General features: G+C 42.4%; 1 protein-coding gene across 1 annotated transcript in view; it reads left to right on the top strand.

Moving 5' to 3' along the window:
- RBFOX1 (RNA binding fox-1 homolog 1) overlaps positions 1-18,899 on the top strand; it is a 2,532,432-nt gene that overhangs the window by 1,464,521 nt on the left and 1,049,012 nt on the right. Inside the window, 1 exon segment of the mRNA XM_032257864.1 lies at positions 655-702. Coding sequence (XP_032113755.1) covers positions 655-702 — 48 coding nt within the window.

The raw sequence follows: 18,899 nt of genomic DNA on the forward strand, positions 1-18,899 counted from the left end.
GGCTGGCTGGATGAGTGGATAGATAGAAGAATGGGGTGGATGGGCAGGTGGATGTTGGTTAGATAGAGGATGGATGCAGGATGAATGGATAGAGGGAGGATGGATGGGTGGTTGAGTGGGTAAATGGGTGGATGGATGGGGAAGGATGCAGGATGAATGGATGATTAGATGAATGGGCATGGCTGGCTGGGTGGATGGATAAAGGATGGATGGTTGGTGGCTAAAAACATAAAAAATAGATGGTGATAGTTTGTATTGAAGTGAGAGAGATCTGGCTATCCTAAATTTTGAATGGGAGAGATATTAAATTAAAGGCAATCTCTGCTGATGTGAACAATTGTATGGGGAGGGGCAGATTATTTTGTGAGTCATCAGTTTCTCTTTGTTATGGCCTCTGATCCATAGCCTTTGCCTACACCCCACATCTGCATGTAATAAAACTTACTTATGACATCCATATGTCTCTAATGCAAACACCACAGCATATACCTCTAAAAAGCACTATAAAGAGCAATGACTCGAGAAAGAACTGTTAGGAGCATGAGCTCTTTATTATTTTAAAGGGCATTTCAACAACACCACTGAATGTTCTCTGACTATATGTCTGACTCCTGTCCTTTCCCTCACTTTTTTTGTCTTCTCTTCTCTTCTCAGGATATCAAAGCAGACTGCAATACCTGCGTGGAAATAGAAGACAGAAAGGTAAGTCAATATTTCTCATCTTTTGGCTTCAAACAAAACAAGAACTCTGTGAATTCAACCCAATTGTTTAAGGCATGTCTCTCTGGATGATGGTTTGTAGGTGATTCATAGGCGATTCCACAAGGGCTATTACATTTTCAAAGAAAATCAGGCTTAAATATACTTGTCATTTAACTCCTTTACAATCTCTATTAGTTCCGATGGTTTCATGAAGAACGCATAATGTAATTTTTACAAAAAACGTGGTGCTGATTTCTGTTTCAGTTGTAACCTTCTTTTCAGAAAAATACTGTATCTGTTAACTCTTGTCACATTGAAGTTGAATATTGATGTTGGTGTTTATTATGTATATCATGTATAATTATTATTATGTACATTATAGAATATATGATATTGAGCTTCCCAGGGTGTGTTCCTATATATCTGATTCATACACTTGAAAAAGAGCTCACGGCTGGGCATGGTGGCTCACGTCTGTAATCTCAGCACTTTGGGAGGTTGAGGCGGGTGGATCACCTTGAGGTCAGGAGTTTGAGACCAGCCTGGCCAACACGGTGAAACACCATCTCTAGTAAAAATAAAAAATTAGCCAGGAGTGGTGGTGTGCGCCTGTAGCCCCAGCTCTCAGGAGGCTGAGACAGGAGACTCATTTGAACCTGGGAGGTGGAGATTCCAGTGAGCCGAGATTGTGCCACTGCACTACATCCTGGGTGACAGAACGAGATTCTGTCAAAAAAAAAAAAAAAAAAAAAAAAAGCTCACTCTCAGTTTCCATCATGACACATTCATATGAGCAACAGCTTCCTATTTGAGATTAAGGGGAAGGGGACAAGGTTATTTTCTACATAGGCAGAGTCCCCTCACCGATTTATCTTCTTTGCTACACTTAGTGTTGATCCCCTCAGGAAAAGCAACCGTTAGACAATTGTTCCTTAATATTTCCACAGTCTCTTTTTATTGACAAGGGTTCACAGATATTTCTGCAGCAAAGCACATCCAAGGAGATCAAATTTTACCCTCTACACCTTGGATCCAAAGAAGTCAAATAAGCGAATTGAGAGTACATACCTCCTGGCCACTTTTGACATCATTCCACAAGTTTGAAAGATGTTTCTCTTTTCCAGTGTACCATTATTGTCAAATGGGTTATTATTTCAAGCAGAGGTTTCAGCTCTGATTTTATGATGGCTTGGGCATGTCTGCTGATTAATAAGGTGGTGGAGGACTTCTCAAAACAAAAATTTGCTTTTAAATAAAAAGCAGTTGCCACACATTATTTTTGGGAGTGTTAATCTCCTCACTTTGAGAAGAATAATGATACAGTAGTTTCAATTTAAACTGCATGATCCCAGCTTACAGTCGTGTGTGGCTCATTTGCAGGCAAAGGAATGTCATGTTTTCATTCACAGTGTGTTTGCGTGCTGGTATACGCATGTGTGTATTTTGTGAGTTGGACAGATGAAATTGCTGCTTAGGTGAAGCGTGTGTCCAAAGTCTTTCACCAATGTTCTACCCAGCCCAGTCATTGTGGTCGTGTCACAGTGTTCAGAAAGCATGCTCCACAACCTGCTTCCAAAGGTTTTTTGTGCTTCCCTTGGACTTGTATGGAATTCATACACATGTTTCTGTCCGGTGTCTATAAAATATTTAATTGCTAATAGTGCTTGAAAGATCCCATAGGAACTGATGCTGTTAGAATAATCTGAGCTCCATCAGAAACAAGATAAATAAGCAGCCAGGGAAAGCTCTGGGCAAGGAGAGCCACCCAAGCTCTGCTCCACCTACACGATTTGCCTTTGGTTAAGACATCAGGATGACAACTGCCCAGGTCTGCGGCTACTTTGTGATGCATTTTGGTGAGAAAAAGTCATTAATAGTCCTATTGCGCATGTGCGATTTCTGCTCTTTTCAAGAAAGGGGAAAATAGGCACATTTGTAGTTGTTTTCTTTTTTAATGAATAGTTAGATTGATCCATAAATATCAAATGAAGCCTTGTTTCTGATGAGTTTTCCAATTGTTTTTTAAATTTGACCTCTTATGACTGATAGAAAAGTTTCCAGTTTGTTGCAGTTCATCGGTGATAAGAAAAAATAATGCCCAGTTAAAATTTGCACTGTCTTACTCTCTAAGGACATTTTATTCCTTCCATTGAACAAAGGAACTTCCCTCCCTCCTTCCTTCCCCTCTTCCCCCTTTCCGCCTTCCCCTTTCCCCCCTCCCTCATCCCATTTCCCCCTTCCTTCTCCTTTCCTCTCCTCCCACTTTCCCTGTCTCCCTCACTTCCTCACTCCCTCCCTCTTTTCTTCCTTCCCTATTTCCCTCCTCCTTTTCTTCCCTCTTTATCTCCTTCCTTCTTACCTCCTTCCTTCCTTCAAATTCCCTGTAATATTATGAATGTTATACTCAGGTTGTAGTTTCTCTGTTTCTAACCATTGTTAAAAAGAGGTTGTGGGTAAGGTTTTAGGAGGTAGCCTTGTATCTTGGGGACATTTCCCTTAATGGAAAAGTCAAGAAGCAAACTCTAATCATCCCAGAGGGGCAGCGTGCCCCTCTCCTCCAGCAGAAGAGCTCCATCCTCTCCCCGTCTGCACAGTGATATGGCGTCAGGCCACACAGGGACACGGCGGTGGCTACAGCAGCTGGAGTGATCGCCATCGGGTTCTGGGAGTGCCCTCTGGTGCCTCTGCCATGCTGATGTGTAGTTATGAAACTTCACCACTGGGGTGATGACACTTAGCCTGCACTTGTGTGCGTGTCCCTCTCCATCTAATCCAAATGCTTCTGGCAAAATCAGTAATTTGATAAAGTGAAATTGAAGTGACAAGACATGGCAGAGGTGCCAAAATCATAAGTAAACCTGTCTCTGAAATGGCAGCCCCTTGGCCCATGTGGATTTCTGTGATCGTTGAGAGCTCTGAATGAGAACCAGCAGTGCTTTCTTTAGAGCTCCTTTTTTAAAGAAAATTTCACAGAACCCCTATAGGAGGAGACGGCTTTCCAAGAATAACTTTATTTTTTACCATTTTTTTTTATTTTTCACCTCTCCTGGCTTTCTGTTTACTTCAATTCCAGTATCCCATGTACATGGATATATTTGTGTACCTCCATCTACACCTATGTATGTTGTTGAATATCTTCTTGATAGAAGGGTTTTAGAAAAGGCAGGATCTTAGGTTTTCCGTAGAGTCACACAGGGCCTCTCCAATTTGTCCCTCATTCCCATTCTCTTCCATTCAGTGGGGCCACTTACCTTGAGAGGAGTGATTTTCCCACTGAATCTTAGACCAGATATCATAATAGAATATAAATGGTGAGTTTCAAGAGTTGAAGAGAGCCCTCATCTTAATGAAGAGCAATAGCATGGTTCTTCTTCGTCTGCACACAGTCTGGGCTCATCTCAGACTCTTTGTAGGAGGAAAGAAATTTCCCCTCTCCTATTTTTCTGTTTTGTTTTGTTTTCCCCAGAAGCTTTTTTTCTCTCAGGCCGACAGAAAACTAATTGCCATTTGGAAAACTTTGCCTGGCTCTTCGTGGGGAAATTCATAATGTGTATCGGAGTGTGGTTTTCAGTTTTTCTTTTGCTTCCAAGCCTGCCTATTAGCAGAGCCCTATGAATGTACCTCTGCGTGGACAGCTTCCTGGCCATTTCTTAAACTATTGCAGAGGGTGTTCTGGGGAGATCTTAAGGGCTGGTGGAGCTTTTTACCCTTAAATGGAAGCAGGAGCACAGGGGTTTTGGGGTTTTTTGTTTGTGTTTTTCCTCCTGCAGGTGAACGTCGCGGAGCCAATGTAGATTTAGCAAAGGTGACAGGAGGTAACCTATCACTTGGAGCGGCTGTATGGCCTCACTAAACCTCATGAATTTGACATTTACAGTACTCGTGTTTCTGCCGGGGCACTGAGGCATTTAAATTCATTTTTATTTGTGGTGTAAAATCCATCTGAATTTCAATACTATTATGAAGACTGAGATTCAGGTGATGAGAGGAGAGGCTGATGGACCAGTCAGGGGAGAATCTGTCAGGAGGAGACCATAGCCCATTTGTCAAAGGCTATAAACACAGACAGAGCTTCCTCTTCTCACTTATTGCCTGGCCTGGTGCAGCTACACAGCTTCAGATCTGCTATAAAATTGCATGAAAGGAGTTTGAGTGGTTTTCCAAGTTATGGCGACCTTCAGATTGGGTCCGATTGAAGCTGTGATTAGGAGATAGAAGCTTTCCTGCTGTGGTTAACACTGAGAGTTCTGAACTCATCTTTTTACAGTTCTTCCAGATCAGGTGTCTTAAGTGTCTCTGAATACTTAAAACAGCTGTGGGGTGGAAGCAGCATCATTTTCCACATTTTACAGGTAAAATAAAGGAAGCTCAGGCACATTAAGTGACTTCCCTGGGATCACTCAAGCATGCAGCCAGGATTTAAGCTCAGAGATTCTTACTCCAGAGTCTGTGCTCTTAGTTCCAATGCTACCTTGCTTTGCAAAACAAAAACAAACAAACAAAAAACCACGCGCACGTGTGCGCGCACACACACACACACACACACACACACGAATTACATTTGTAGTGTATGAGAATTATACTTCCCAGTTGATGGATTTGTGCCTGGACTGGTGCCTTCATTCATTGCCACGTAAATGATATGGTTTTCAACATGGGCAGGTTTTCAGCTCCCACATTGCAGTTCTAGCTGGCTCACAGAGGGGATTCTTCATAGTCTTCACAAGCCTGCCCCTCTGGGAAGTAGCTGGCACCCAACAGTGGGGTAGTCGGATGTCTTCTGGCTTTGAGGATGAGAGATCATAGCACCAGAACTGGAGTTCTGACCTCAGTTTTCGAAGACCTGATTTGGTTCCTAGCTTTGGCAATTTCAGCAGAGTACATAGAAGGATTAGAAATTCTTACTTAAAGAGTATTGGTGAAAATAGCTAATGATTGCTGGGCTTAATACCTAGGTGACAGGTTGATAGGTGCAGCGAACCCCTATGGCACACAATTACGTATATAACAAAACTGCACATCCTGCACTTGAACCACAGAACTAAAAATAAACATAAAAAAGAAATTCTTGCTTAAAACATGAGTCAACATAGGTAATGGTTAATAGCTCAGACACATTAAGTGACTTGCACATGACCATTCAAGTTGTGTCATGAGGCCAGGATTTGAGCTCAGAGATTCTTTCTCGAGAGTCTGCATATAGGCTTTGGAGCTTGAAATGGTTTCAGTCCCAGCCCTCCAAAATAGCAGCTCTGTGACCTTGAGAAGCTTTCTTACCCTGTAACTATCTGTCTCCATCTGCTTATCTGTAAATTGGGGGTGATAAAATCTACTTGAAATATTGGTTCGAGGAATTCATAGGATAGTACTGCAGATCGGTTTATATAATACCCGGCACAAAATAAGAACTCGATTAACTGCAGCCGCTGTTATTTTTCTTTTTGCTGATATGCACACCTACAGATGTACCATGTCATTTATAATTACATTTATTTTATAAAATGAAGCCCCAGAAAGTCTTAGGGGATCTCAGGAGAATAGGCAACCAATGGGACCTAGTAGACCTTGGAAATATTTAACAGAGGAAGAGATCCTTGCTGTAGGTCAGGAAATACAAATTCACCTGCCTGCCAAGTCCAGATAGAAAATAATGAATAAATGAAGAGGGGAGAGGAATGAGTGTCTTCAACGTGAAGTCCTGTGGACTTCAGTGACCTGGAGAGCAATGCCTTCATGTCTTGGGAGCTGTTATTCAGCTATATGTGGCCATGTGGAATATGGATTCAGTGTTGCTGTTTTCTAAGCCAATCTGGAAATCTGGATTTTACTGTGAAACTGCTGATTTTTAAAATACTGTATGTGCAAGACAAATGAAGCACATGTGCAGAAAAGTCACAAGAGACTTGCGAGACTTGAGACATGCAAGCTAAGTCTCAGTGGTTGAGAAAGGGCTCCCATATGCATAATTCTATGGTTGGTCGGTCTACCAAAGGCCCTCCTGGCAGAGGGAACAGCATGGCAAGGACAAGATGGTGTAGAGAACATGGCATGTTTATGACGAATGCAAGTCTGATGTGTGTGTCTGAGATTACCCAAAGGAGAGGCTACAACAGGGAGTAGGTAACAGGTTATGGTAGGAATCCTTTGTCAGGTCAGTGGATTAGGGCTTTGTGTCAATCCTCTGTCTCCACGGAAGACAAATCCTTGCTGGATGGGGCCAGAATTACACAGCACCAAGAGGGTGCTTAAACTTTGTATGAAGAACCCAGCCTAAGAGAACATCATCAGGGAAAAAGAACTGGGGTTGGAGCCCAGAGACAGAGCAAGAGGCTGGCCATGGGGGAGTGCAGGAAGGTGAACACTTTGACCAGAACAAGGTGAAGCCAGCCAGGACCCTGAGACATCATAGGGCTAGGCTGCCCCTATTCTGTGATGTGTGACAGAATGCACATGGGAATGCAAATTTCTCTTTGAGATGGTGACTTGGAGGGATGCCTGGATTGTATGGTAATTTGACTTCTAAATTTTTGAAGGAGCTCCATACCGTTGTGCATAATAGCTATAAGGATCTATAAGAATATCCATTTTTAACAGCATGGGAGTTCTACAATGGGATATTATTTAGCTGTTGAAGGAAATCCTGCCATTTGCAACGAGATAGATGAACCTAGAGGACATTTGGTGAAGCGAAGTAAGCCAGACAGAGAAAGGCAAATACTATGTGATCTCACTTTTATGTGGAATCTAAAAAAGTAAAACTCAAAGAAGCAGAGAATAGGATGGTGTTTGCCAGGGACTGGGTGGGGATGGGTGGCGGGAAAAAGCAGGGGATGCTGGTCAAAGGATACAATCCTTTGACTATAAGATGATTAAGTTATAGGGAACTAATACACAGCCTCGTGATTAGAGTTAATGTATTTTAGACTTGAAATGTGGTAAGAGCATAGATCTCAAGTGTCCACACACACACACACACACACACAAAGTATGAGAAATAGTGGATATGTTAATCAGCTTGGTAGTAGTAATTACTTCATAATATACCCATGTATCAAAAGATCGCGTTGTACCTGTTAAATATATGTGATTTTTGTTTTTCAGTTGTACCTCAATAAAGCCAGGGAAAAAAATACAGATGTGAGATTAAAGAGAAACACAAGGGCAGGCCAGTATTGTACAAGTGTTGAAACACTTAGATTAGATTTCAGATGGCAAATGAGGTATCTTCAGGCAATTCATGGGTATGACATCAAATCAAATAGTAGGGAAGTTATTTCCTTGTTGACTATTTCTTAGACCTTGATATTACATGAAAGACATAATTTCATGCTTTAAAAAAAAAAAAAAAAAAAAAACGGCCGGTAATCCCAGCACGTTGGGAGGCCAAGGTGGGTGGATCACCTGAAATTAGGAGTTCAGGACCAGCCTGACTAACGTGGTGAAACCTCATCTTTACACATACAAAAAAATTAGCCAGGCATGGTGGTGGACGCCTGTAATCCCTGCTACATGGGAGGCTGAGACAGGAGAATTGCTTGAACCCCAGAGGCAGGGCTTGCTGTGAGCTGAGATCTTGCCATTACACTCTGGCCTGGGCAACAAGAGTGAAACTCCGTCTAAAAAAAGAAAAAAAATGGAAACATTTGATTATCTACCCTTTTAACCGAGAGACCCAGAGCCCTTGACAATTTTGGTATCTAGCGATAACTGAGCAACAGTGTTTCACTTTTGGATTAAAGTTACTTTCTACATGTGAGAAAGCATACTGCTCCTGTTTACCTCAGTGAGCTATTTTCTTTCTTTAAAACAAAAATTTAAATATATTTTTAACAAACTTATTAAGAACAAAAACAATTTAAAGAAAAGCACGTGAATGTAGAAAAATTGGGCATATGGATTGCAAATAACTAAGTTTACAAAACACTGTTTTCTACTGGTGGGTTTGCATTTGGGGGAGAGATTCTGGTTTGCATTTTGGAAGTTTCAAACGCTACTCCTGTGCAAGAGGGAACCATAAGTGGGCTGGGGTGGATACAGGGGTCCAGGGTGGAATGCAGACCAGAGGATGGATCTGAACTAGAGGTGTGCAGGAGATGGGGAGGAGGAAGTTTTGGATTTTCAAGAGAGTGGATAAGTCCTATCCACGTGACTTACTGACAATGAATGGGCATCAGGAATGGCTCCATCCAGGAACTTGTCAGAGACTGCTCAGCTTAAATATTTGTGTACAGTTTGCTCCCATGAGAAATAAAGGAGTTGATCAATGCTGACAATGGATTGATCTCCTGGTTTAGGGCTTATATGCCAGTGATGTTGCGTATGAACATGACACAGCTACCAGGATTGGTTTTCTGTGAGTGCCACTCTCTTGTCCCTGGGAATGGGAGTGGACTAGATCTTTGCACTTCTCACATCAAAACAAAGACAGGGGTGAAGGTTCACTCTTTCCTGGGAGGGCCTCTTTCTAGAATGGGGAGTAATCTTGAAGGAATTTCTCTTTGAAGACCAAAGCAAGATACTTAAGGCAGACAAGGGCAGAGGCTGCTGTGATCACTGCCCTTCTGGATGAGACTCACAGAATCCCCTGGAGATTGCATTTATTTTCTGCTTCCAGTGTCCATTATTTAAGGCTGGTTATGCATATGCATTAAAAGGGAAGAAGCTCCAAAATTCCTGGAATCTTTGGAAATAAAAATTAGAGCATCCCTAGGGAGGGATATTTGAGTTGCAGTCTGAAGGGAGATGGGGTGGACAGCGTCCTGGGCCAGGGGCAGAGGAGGGGGCCTGGAGTTGAGCATGGCATGACTCGGGAACTGAATAGAAGTCAGTGTAGCCAGGGCTCAGGCAGCAGTGGAAAAAGTGGCTTGAGATGAGGTGCAAAGCAGACAAAGGCTAATCCACCTGAAACCTTATGAGCAGCAAGAGTATTATGTCCTTTAATATTAGAATGAAATCTATTTCATATGGAATGTGATATCACCATGAGAAATGGTCAGGTGTGTAAAGGCAGTTTCTTTGTCTTACAGAGTCTCCTTGCTCATAGATTATGCTTATGCTTGACCTTTTGAGATTTCTGTCCGTTCACTCCTGGTCTAGCCATCTCTAGCCAAGGAATGGGACAGAGAGGTCTATCACCAGCAAAGCCTTTCTCTGGGTTGCTTGGCTTTTCTGTTCATTCTGCATTCTACATCTCATGCAAATTCCCTGAAACTGTGAATCATCATCATCTGCAGATTAATAACCATCGTTGCTGTGGGCATGGCTCTCATTCCAAACTAACGCATACCCACTAGCCAGCTTATTGTTTAGAGGAACAGCTCACCCGTGGTCCTACCATCCCTGGCCAAAGAAATGTGCACGATCATCCAGCATCAGCAAATCATCTCATATCTTCAGACCTGCCTCAGCTTCTCAGCTCAGTAAGAACTTGTGGGTGGGATCTTGGTGGGACGTGGTGCATACACTCTAAGCGGATCTCATTGTATCCTTGTTGTCTGCTGAGAAGCAGGACCATGTGGGAGACAGCTGCACACATAGCCCACCACCTGTCACATTCAACATCATTTTTACTTAGACCAGGACCAGGCAACAGCAGAGATGATAATTCCAGTGTCTGAAATGATGTGTTCTGAACCCACAGATAGGAGGGGATGGAAGTCAATTCTGGAGATACTCAAATGTCGGAGATGGGTTGTTGCCAAGAAATCCTTGGCAGTTTTGTTCACTTCTACTAATTTATTTCAAAAGACAAGGTAGTACAGTTTTGCAGTCAAATGGATCTGGAGTTGAAGCCTGGTTCTGCCCCTTCACCAGCAGGCAGACCTTGGAAAAGTCACAGTACTTCCTGTCCACAGCTGCATCGTCTGTAAAATAGGGACCAATCATGCATGCCATGTGCTGTTCTTGTGTGCCGCATTAGTCACGGCACTTTGAATTGTCATAGAAAACGAAGTCAGACTAGCTTAAGGAGAAAAATTAATAACAATTATGAGTAAAGTGGGGCCAAACGCTTGTGCGTTAATTTCACCAGAGGCTAAGGATGGCAACCACCAGCTGTATTAACTCCCACCTGTAAAAAAGAAAAAAGGAGCTTCTTTTCCAGGGGTTTAGCACAATTCTGGATGAACAGTTGTCATTTAGCTATAAAGGGTGGCATGACTCTTGTTTGTCTTCCCTCAGCCACCACAGAAGTGGGATGGGCTTTAGCTAAATGATTTAAATGGACTAAAAATACAGAGGGAGGAGGCCAGGCACGGTGGCTCACGCCTGTAATCCCAGCACTTTGGGAGGCCGACGCAGGCAGATCATCTGACTTCAGGAGTTCAAGGCCAGATAGGCCAACATGGTGAAAATCTGTGTCTACTAAAAATACAAAATAAATTAGCCAGGTGTAGTGGCAGGCACCTGTAATCCCAGCTACTCTGGAGGCTGAGGCAGGAGAATTGCTTGAACCCAGAAGGCGGAGATTGCAGTGAGTTGAGATTATGCCTTTGTACTCCAGTCTGGGCAACAAGACTGAAATTCTAACTAAAAAAAAAAAAAAAGAGGGATTGTTCCCTAAAGAAACTTGACTGATTTTTTTTTTCTAGAAGAGAAAATGAATAATAATAATAATAGCAACCACCTTGCATTGCGGATTTACTAAATATCATAGACCATTTTTTAGTACTTTATTTCTGAGTACAAAAATTAGCCGAGTTTTTTGGCAGGCACTTGTAATCCCAGCTACTCGGGAGGCTGAGGCAGAAGAATCACTTGAATCCAGGAAGGGGAGATTACAGGAAGTCAAGATCGTGCCACTGTACTTCAGCCTGGGTGACAAAGTGAGACTGTCTTAAAAACAAACAAAAAAACAGTGTGACTGAGGTCACCCAGGCGGCAACTGTGGAGATGGGTTTTGAACCCAGGAAGTCTTTGTCTAACTTTGTATTGGACTGAACTCTCACTGTGTTACCAGGCTGGAGTGCAGTGGTGGGATCTCAACTTAATACAACCTCCGCCTCCCGGGTTCAAGCGATTCTCCTGCCTCTGCTTCCTGAGTAGCTGGGACCACAGGAGCATGCCACCACGCTTGGCTAATTTTTGTAATTTTAGTAGAGACAGGATTTAGTCATGTTGGCCAGCATGGTCTCGATCTCCTGACCTCGTGATCTGCCCTCCTCGGCCTCCCAAAGTGCTGGGATTACAGGCGTGAGCCATTGCACCCAGCTGTTTGTTTGACTCTTAACCACCATGCTGTACTGCCTCTTCCAAGCATGCTTCACAGGAACAAGAAAACATGTCCCTTGTATGTGCCGCATGCTCAGAGCTTGGCACACAGGTAAACAGTCATCATCAGAGTTACTGTAACAAAGCCCTCCGTATAACAGAAATAACCTAGGCGAATGCTAAAACTCCATCCTGTGATATATCTCTGCGTTTAATTTCCTCCCAATCACTCAGCCTACTGTATTATCTCAGGGACCTCAATAAGCCTGCTCCATAGAATCATCCAGATGCTCAGGGTTCCAGGCAGTGCCCACTTGCCAGTGTGGCTGAGTTATTTTTATAGGAAGAGCTTCTGACTCTAGGCTGAGTCTCTGTACCTGCCTTTTATATTTTATTCACAGGTTAACTCTTTTACTAAATTGTGAAAATGAGATGTTAGTGATCCTTTCCTCTTTCATTTAGGAAAATTTGAGGGTTGGTGGTGGGCTAGGGGAGGGGGAGGCAGGTACAAAGTCACAGAGCTTCTAAAATGGATGCGGTGTTGAGTTAAATTAGCCTCTGATGGCCAACAGCCTAAATGCCAGATGATGAGAAGCTGCTGGGCACACTCAGCGGTGCCACGGGTACAGTAGGAACACAGAGACTGCAATGAAAAGCACTGAGGTGGGTTGGGCTGTTGGCCTCATACACCCTCCTGTCTGTCAGCCTTGAAGTTGGCTTTGGGAAGTGCATCTAAAGGATCACAGGTGTAACTGTGTGGCTAAGAGCTTCAGCCCAGGATTCTAAAAGGCTTGTCTTGGAACCCCAGCTTGGCCCCTTCCTGGTTATCTGACCTCTCAGATGCTCAAGGTCTCATATAAAATGGAGAGGAGGAGAGCATATTTTCTGGGGTCACTGTGGGACTCAGTGATCTCATATACTGAGGGTACTTAGCATCTTGGCTAGGCACAGATAAACCTTGAATAACTACAGGCTGGTTGGGCATGGTGGCTCACGCCTGGAATCCCAGCGCCTTTTGGACACAAACAGGAAGATTACTTGAGCTGAGGAGTTTGAGACCAGCCTGGGCAAGGTAGAAAGCCCCTATTTCTTTAAAACTGAAAAAAAAAAAAAAGCTGGCTAGCTGGGCTGCATGGTGGTACATGCCTGCAGTCCCAGCTACTCAGAGGGCTGAAGGAAAAGGATCTCTTGAGCCCAAGAGTTTGAGGCTGCATTGAGCCGTCGTCACACCACGGCACTCCAGTCTGGGTGATAGAGCAAGACCCTATCTCTAAAAACATAAAACTAAAAAAATAATTACAGGCTGCCTGATGATTATATCTGCTTTCCTCCTACTCTTTTTTTAATCTTTGACTCTATTTCTTAAAGTCACAGTAAGATCAGAGAGCCTACATCTGGGACCAGTTAAGATAATAGCAAAGTAAATTACAAAGCTTAAACTGGATACCAAACCTTCAATTACCTGTCTAAAGTTTTGTGTATTCTGTAGCTATTTCTCAATCTGAGTGAAAGGGCATAGAGTTGGGAAGCGTAAGTAAAGGTACAGAGCAAGGATTGCCAACAGATTGAATCTCTCCTGTTAACTGAGATTGATTGTGGCTGCCTAGAACACCCCGTGGATGAGGAGTCTGAGGCTGTAGCATTGGGGTTCTCCCAGAAGGAGTGCATGATTGATTAGTGACACCTGCCAAGGGTGGAGGAGTAAAAGCCACAGGGCACCTGCCAGGTATAGGCTTGTTCCTAGCAGAGAATCTGGCAACTGAGGAGTGATACAAAGCCACGTGTTCTCTGTTTCAGCCCAAAAATGGTTCTGTTCTTTGGGGCATGCCTGTTTTCCTTATGTTATGGATTTGAAGCTGAATAAGGCACTCATGTTTTCATGGACAGTGCATGTCTTAAAGATAATTTGACAAATAAGAGGTGCATATCAGGCATGTGTAGACACTTACCTAGGCACTTCAGAAGCCTTATCTATTGATTACATTATGGTAACAATTCACATGATTTCATCCTCACCTAACTAGGGTTATGTTTTGATGCCTTGATTTTAAAACTGTGATTTGTCTATGATGATATTTGTCATCTCTTTACAATTTTGTATTAATTGGGGCTGAATTGCTTACATTTTAATACCATTAATTATAGCTATTATTTTCATGTGCCACTTATTTTACTTAAAAGAAGCCAGCCTATTCTTTTGTGTAATTTTTAGCAAACTGCTTTCTTTAAACTCTGAATTAAAATGCATTTAGGAAATGCTTAATCAAGCACAGGGCAATTTTCCTAAGATTGTTCTGTCATCTCTTCTAAAAAAAAAAAAAAATACTGGCAACGGCTTTGTGTGTGTGTGTGATGAGTGGAATGAACGTTAATTAATTTTTCTTTCTCTTCAGTTGGTGGATTTTATTATCCCACCTCCTGATGTGTGATTGGGTGACTTCACACTTTAGATAGAAAGCATGCCCTGTCCAAATGTGATTTATGTTTTCCCGGCGCTTTTGCACAGTTCAGCTGAAATTCTCTTCGTGTTGATCAAGGTCAAAAAACCCCAGGATTATGCCATCCATCTCAGCAACTAGGTTGCTGAAAAAATTTTGGTGGAACGTGATGCAATAACAACAGAATCCAAAGGCGGGGTGGGAAAGCATGCCCATGTGTGTGCAGATGTCCGTCCCAGGAACACACTCACCCCATTCACTTCTTATATTGAGCTTCTTTTTATCAAGTTATGAGGCTTTTTGGCCAGTGCTGGGTTAGGATTTATTTTTGTATAAAGTCACAAAAAAATGCATGATCTTCTTTTTATTGTGACCATTTTAAATGGTTATCAGAATATGCAGATCAACCTGAGATTTTTCCATATCTTCTTTGTTTTTTGTTTTTGTTTTTGTTTTTTTCTCGGACTGACTGAAGTATAATTGACAAGGAAAAATTAAATGTTTATGGTATACAGCTTGACATTTTGATATTCATATACATTGTGAAACATATCATTAGAATCAATTGAATTAACATATCTATCGTGTTACTATTTTTTCTTTTGTTTCTTTTGTTGTGTGTGTGTGGTGAGAACACTTAAGATCTGCCCTGTTAGCAAATTTTGTATTTCCTTTTTAACCAAAAGGTTTTCTGGGTCCTTTGGAGGGCAGATCTTTCAGAAAAGAAAAGCTCTCAAGCTTAAGGAGTTGTGGCTTTTGGTTAAGGGAGCAAATGCTCACCATGAGCCAGGCAGGCATATCTGACCCAGTCAGGGAGGCAAACAACACTTCTCCGCCATCTGATCCAATGCAGTAACTGGGACCCATGGTAGTTGGAGAATCAAGTCAAAGGAGTAATGGAAAACTTCAAGTCCACCTGAACGTCCCCTCAAAATAGCACCCTAACTTGCAGTAAGGAAAATCTATGTCTGTCTGCCTGCCGGACTGTCTATCCATTTATCTGTATATATTGAGATAGGGTCTTGCTCTAGTGCCCATGCTGGAGTACAGTGGTACGATCATGGCTCACCACAGCCTCAGCCTGCTTGGCACAAGTAGTTACATAGTACCAAGTAGGCATGTCGGACTTATTCAGTGTGATCCTCCTACTTCACCTTCCTGAGTAGCTGGAACCACAAGAATACACTGTTACACACAGCTGTGTTTTTTACTTTATGCAGAGAGGGGGTTTCCCTATGTTGCCCAGACTGGCCTTGAAGTCCTGAGGTCAAGCAATCCTTCCATCTTAGCCTCCCAAAGTACTAGGATTACAGGGATGAGCCACTGCTCCCAGTCAAAAGTGTGTATTTTTAATTTGATCTATTCAGATTGAGTTTTTATGTTGATTGAATTCATCAATTCACAAGTTGACACATGTTAATTTTGCCCTTATGACTGGAATGTTTTCATGGAGAAATCATAAAACTATAAAACCTAAGGATATACCAGAAAACATAACCCCTAAAAAGCATAAGTACACTTAAACACATAGTAAATACCTTTCCTGGATAGTTGTATAAAAGTGCAGATTAAAACCATGTGATACACCAATCTCCACCTAGTAAAATTAGCCAGGTTAACATGAGATAAGAATATTACGGGGACATGGATGAACCTGGAAACCATCGTTCTCAGCAAACGGACACAAGACCAGAAAATCAAACACCGCATGTTCTCACTCATAGGCGGGTGTTGAACAATGAGAACACATGAACACAGGGAGGGGGGCATCACACACTGGGGTCTGTAGGAGGAAAATAGGGGAGGAACAGCACGGGGTGGGGAGTTGGGGAGATATAGCATGGGGAGAAATACCAGATATAGGTGATGGGGAGGAAGGCAGCACATCACATTGCCACGTGTGTACCTATGCAACAATCTTGCATGTTCTTCACATGTACCCCAAAATCTAAAATGCAATGAGAAAAATTAAAAAATTAAAAAAAATTTTTTTAAAGTAAAATTCAAACCAGCAAAAAAAATAAAATAAAGAATATTATCTTTTCTCATATTGGTGTTGTTGCTATAAAACTTGTTTCCTTATATACTGGACATATTGCAATTTGGTAGAAATCATTTAAAAACCAGTGTAGAGTAGTCATACCTGTGAACAACCAAACAGATAATTATTTCTTTAGACCTGATCTTAATCATTGCTTCTTATTATTTCAGTCCAATGGAAACAAAAGGACACCCAAATAGAGCCACCATTGTTATTTTACTTGCAATGTCAAAATATTGGCAACAACCTAAATGCTGAATGTTAAGGTAATGGCTTATTATGCTGAGCACAGAACGTGATGGAGTATTATGCAGCCCTTAAAAATGATGAATACACTTGTGTCAGAGGTCCATGGAATAATAATTGACATGATGTTGAATGAAAACATATCTTATGAGATAGTATGTGCTTCTGATTTTAACCATGTATAAAATATGCATGGAAAAGAGAAATATTCAACATCATTTGTTAATTTGATATTTGAACATTAGAAAGTAAGACATAATAGAAAAATAGGGGAAGTCTGTTGGGATGCATCTAGGAAGGAACTTAAGACTGAGTTTGGGCAAGTTCCTTAGCCTTTCTGCATCTCAGATTCCTCTTCTGAACCCAGTTTGTGGTCTTTTATCCCTCACTCACTTCTCACCCTTTACCCTAGAGTCCCCAAAGTCCGTGGTATCATTCTTATGCCTTTGCATCCTCATAGCTTAGCTCCCACTTAGGAGTGAGGACATACAGTGGACATTCCTGAGTTACTTCATTTAGAATAACAGTTTCCAGTCCCATCCAGGCTGCTGCCAATGCCATTAATTCCTTCCTATTTATGGCAGGGTAGTATTCCATCAAATTGGCATACCCCAATAATTATAAGAGTTCATGAAATAGTTGTGTGCCATTTAACATTCATACTGCCTTTTCATATTCCAAGTTGCCTTTAAAACTGTTGCGATTACTAGGTAGGTCAGATGACAACTGTGAAATATCAGTATCAAACAGTTGATTTTAAATTGCCTGGTCATATGTTAACTTAGTGTACCAAAGTTATCTGACATTATTTGGAATTGATGAAGCTACCCAATAGCTATTAATCATGTTCAATTTCAAAGGCTGTAGGTCTGTCTCATCTAGTTATGCTGATATTGGAGGCTAAGGTAACATTAGTTAGAAATCGATATTTATCTTTTATTCAGTTTCCATTTGTGAGTTTTTGGAAATACAAAGGTCATTGAAATATAATTGTTTCTTATAATCCACCACCATGGAGTTTAGAGTCTATTGGAGGAACATACATGAAATGTGAAATAACTGTATAAATATAAATTTTTATACATGGAGAAGATAAGGTATGGGCTACTGTGGCGGGGAGGGGTGGCAGAGAGGGAGGAGAGTGAGAGACAGATAAGTTGGAGAAAGAGAGAGGGAGAGAGAAAGAAAAGAAGGAATAAAGGAAGGAAAGGCAGGCAGGCAGGAAGGAAGGAAGGAAAACATCAGTAAGAAATTCTGTTTTATGTGACAGAATCTTCAACAGGCATGTGAGACTTGCTGACTTCGGGCACACAGGGATCCAGGTCCTGAAATGATTCAATAGGAAACCCCTGTCCACCGTGATTCTGCTCTGCTTCTCTTGTTTCCGTGGGTTTGGCTTACCTTGTGAAGCAGTGAGGCAGACCTCAGCAGTGTCAGGCATACCCCCTGCCAGTTCACCAGCTCCATTAGAAAGGCTCCTTCTCTTCCCAAGCAATTCTAGCTTAAGCCCACTTAGTAGGTGGACCTATCTCTGATGGTATGGGTTATGTGCCCCCTTTCCCACCCAACAGAGCCAGTGACTAAACTGAATCCCCCTAGACCTCAGCCAAGGGCATATGGGATGTTGATCAACCTGGCCAGAATTGTACCCTCGTCCCTGGAGTGCTGATATGAAGCCAGTGCAACACTAACAATGTGGAACCACAATAAGGGAAAGACAGCTCCCTGAAGAAAAACCATAGTGCTTCTTACCAGAGTTGGAATAGAGCTTGGTCAAGTAAAAGCAACAATTGCTTGCAGCAGACAGAGGTACCACTTCCAGGTGATCAGTGATGTCTACAGTGCCCTGGATCATCACCTTGTGGTCTCCGTGATCCTTTCAGACCAGGCCCTATCCCACCTGTGTCTCCCCTATCCACTCTCTGATCCTCAGAGGTCACGCATATCCCTCTACAAAGTTGTAGGCACCAGTGATTCAAAATTGTACTGAGGCCGGGCGTGGTGGCTCATGCCTATAATCCCAGCACTTTGGGAGGCCGAGGTGGACAGATCACCTGAGGCCAGGAGTTCAAGACAAGCCTGGCCAACATGGTGAAACCCCGTCTCTACTAAGAATACAAAAATTAGCCAGGCGTGGTGCCGCACCTTTGTAGTCCCAGCTACTCAGGAGGCTGAGGCAGGAGAATCGCTTGAACCCAGAAGGCAGAGGTTGCAGTGACCTAGATTGTACCACTGCACTCCAGCCTGGGAGACAGAGTGAGACG

This window comes from Sapajus apella, unplaced genomic scaffold, assembly GCF_009761245.1.
Source record: "Sapajus apella isolate SASKATOON/1434 unplaced genomic scaffold, GSC_monkey_1.0 scaffold99, whole genome shotgun sequence".
Lineage (NCBI taxonomy): Eukaryota > Metazoa > Chordata > Mammalia > Primates > Cebidae > Sapajus > Sapajus apella.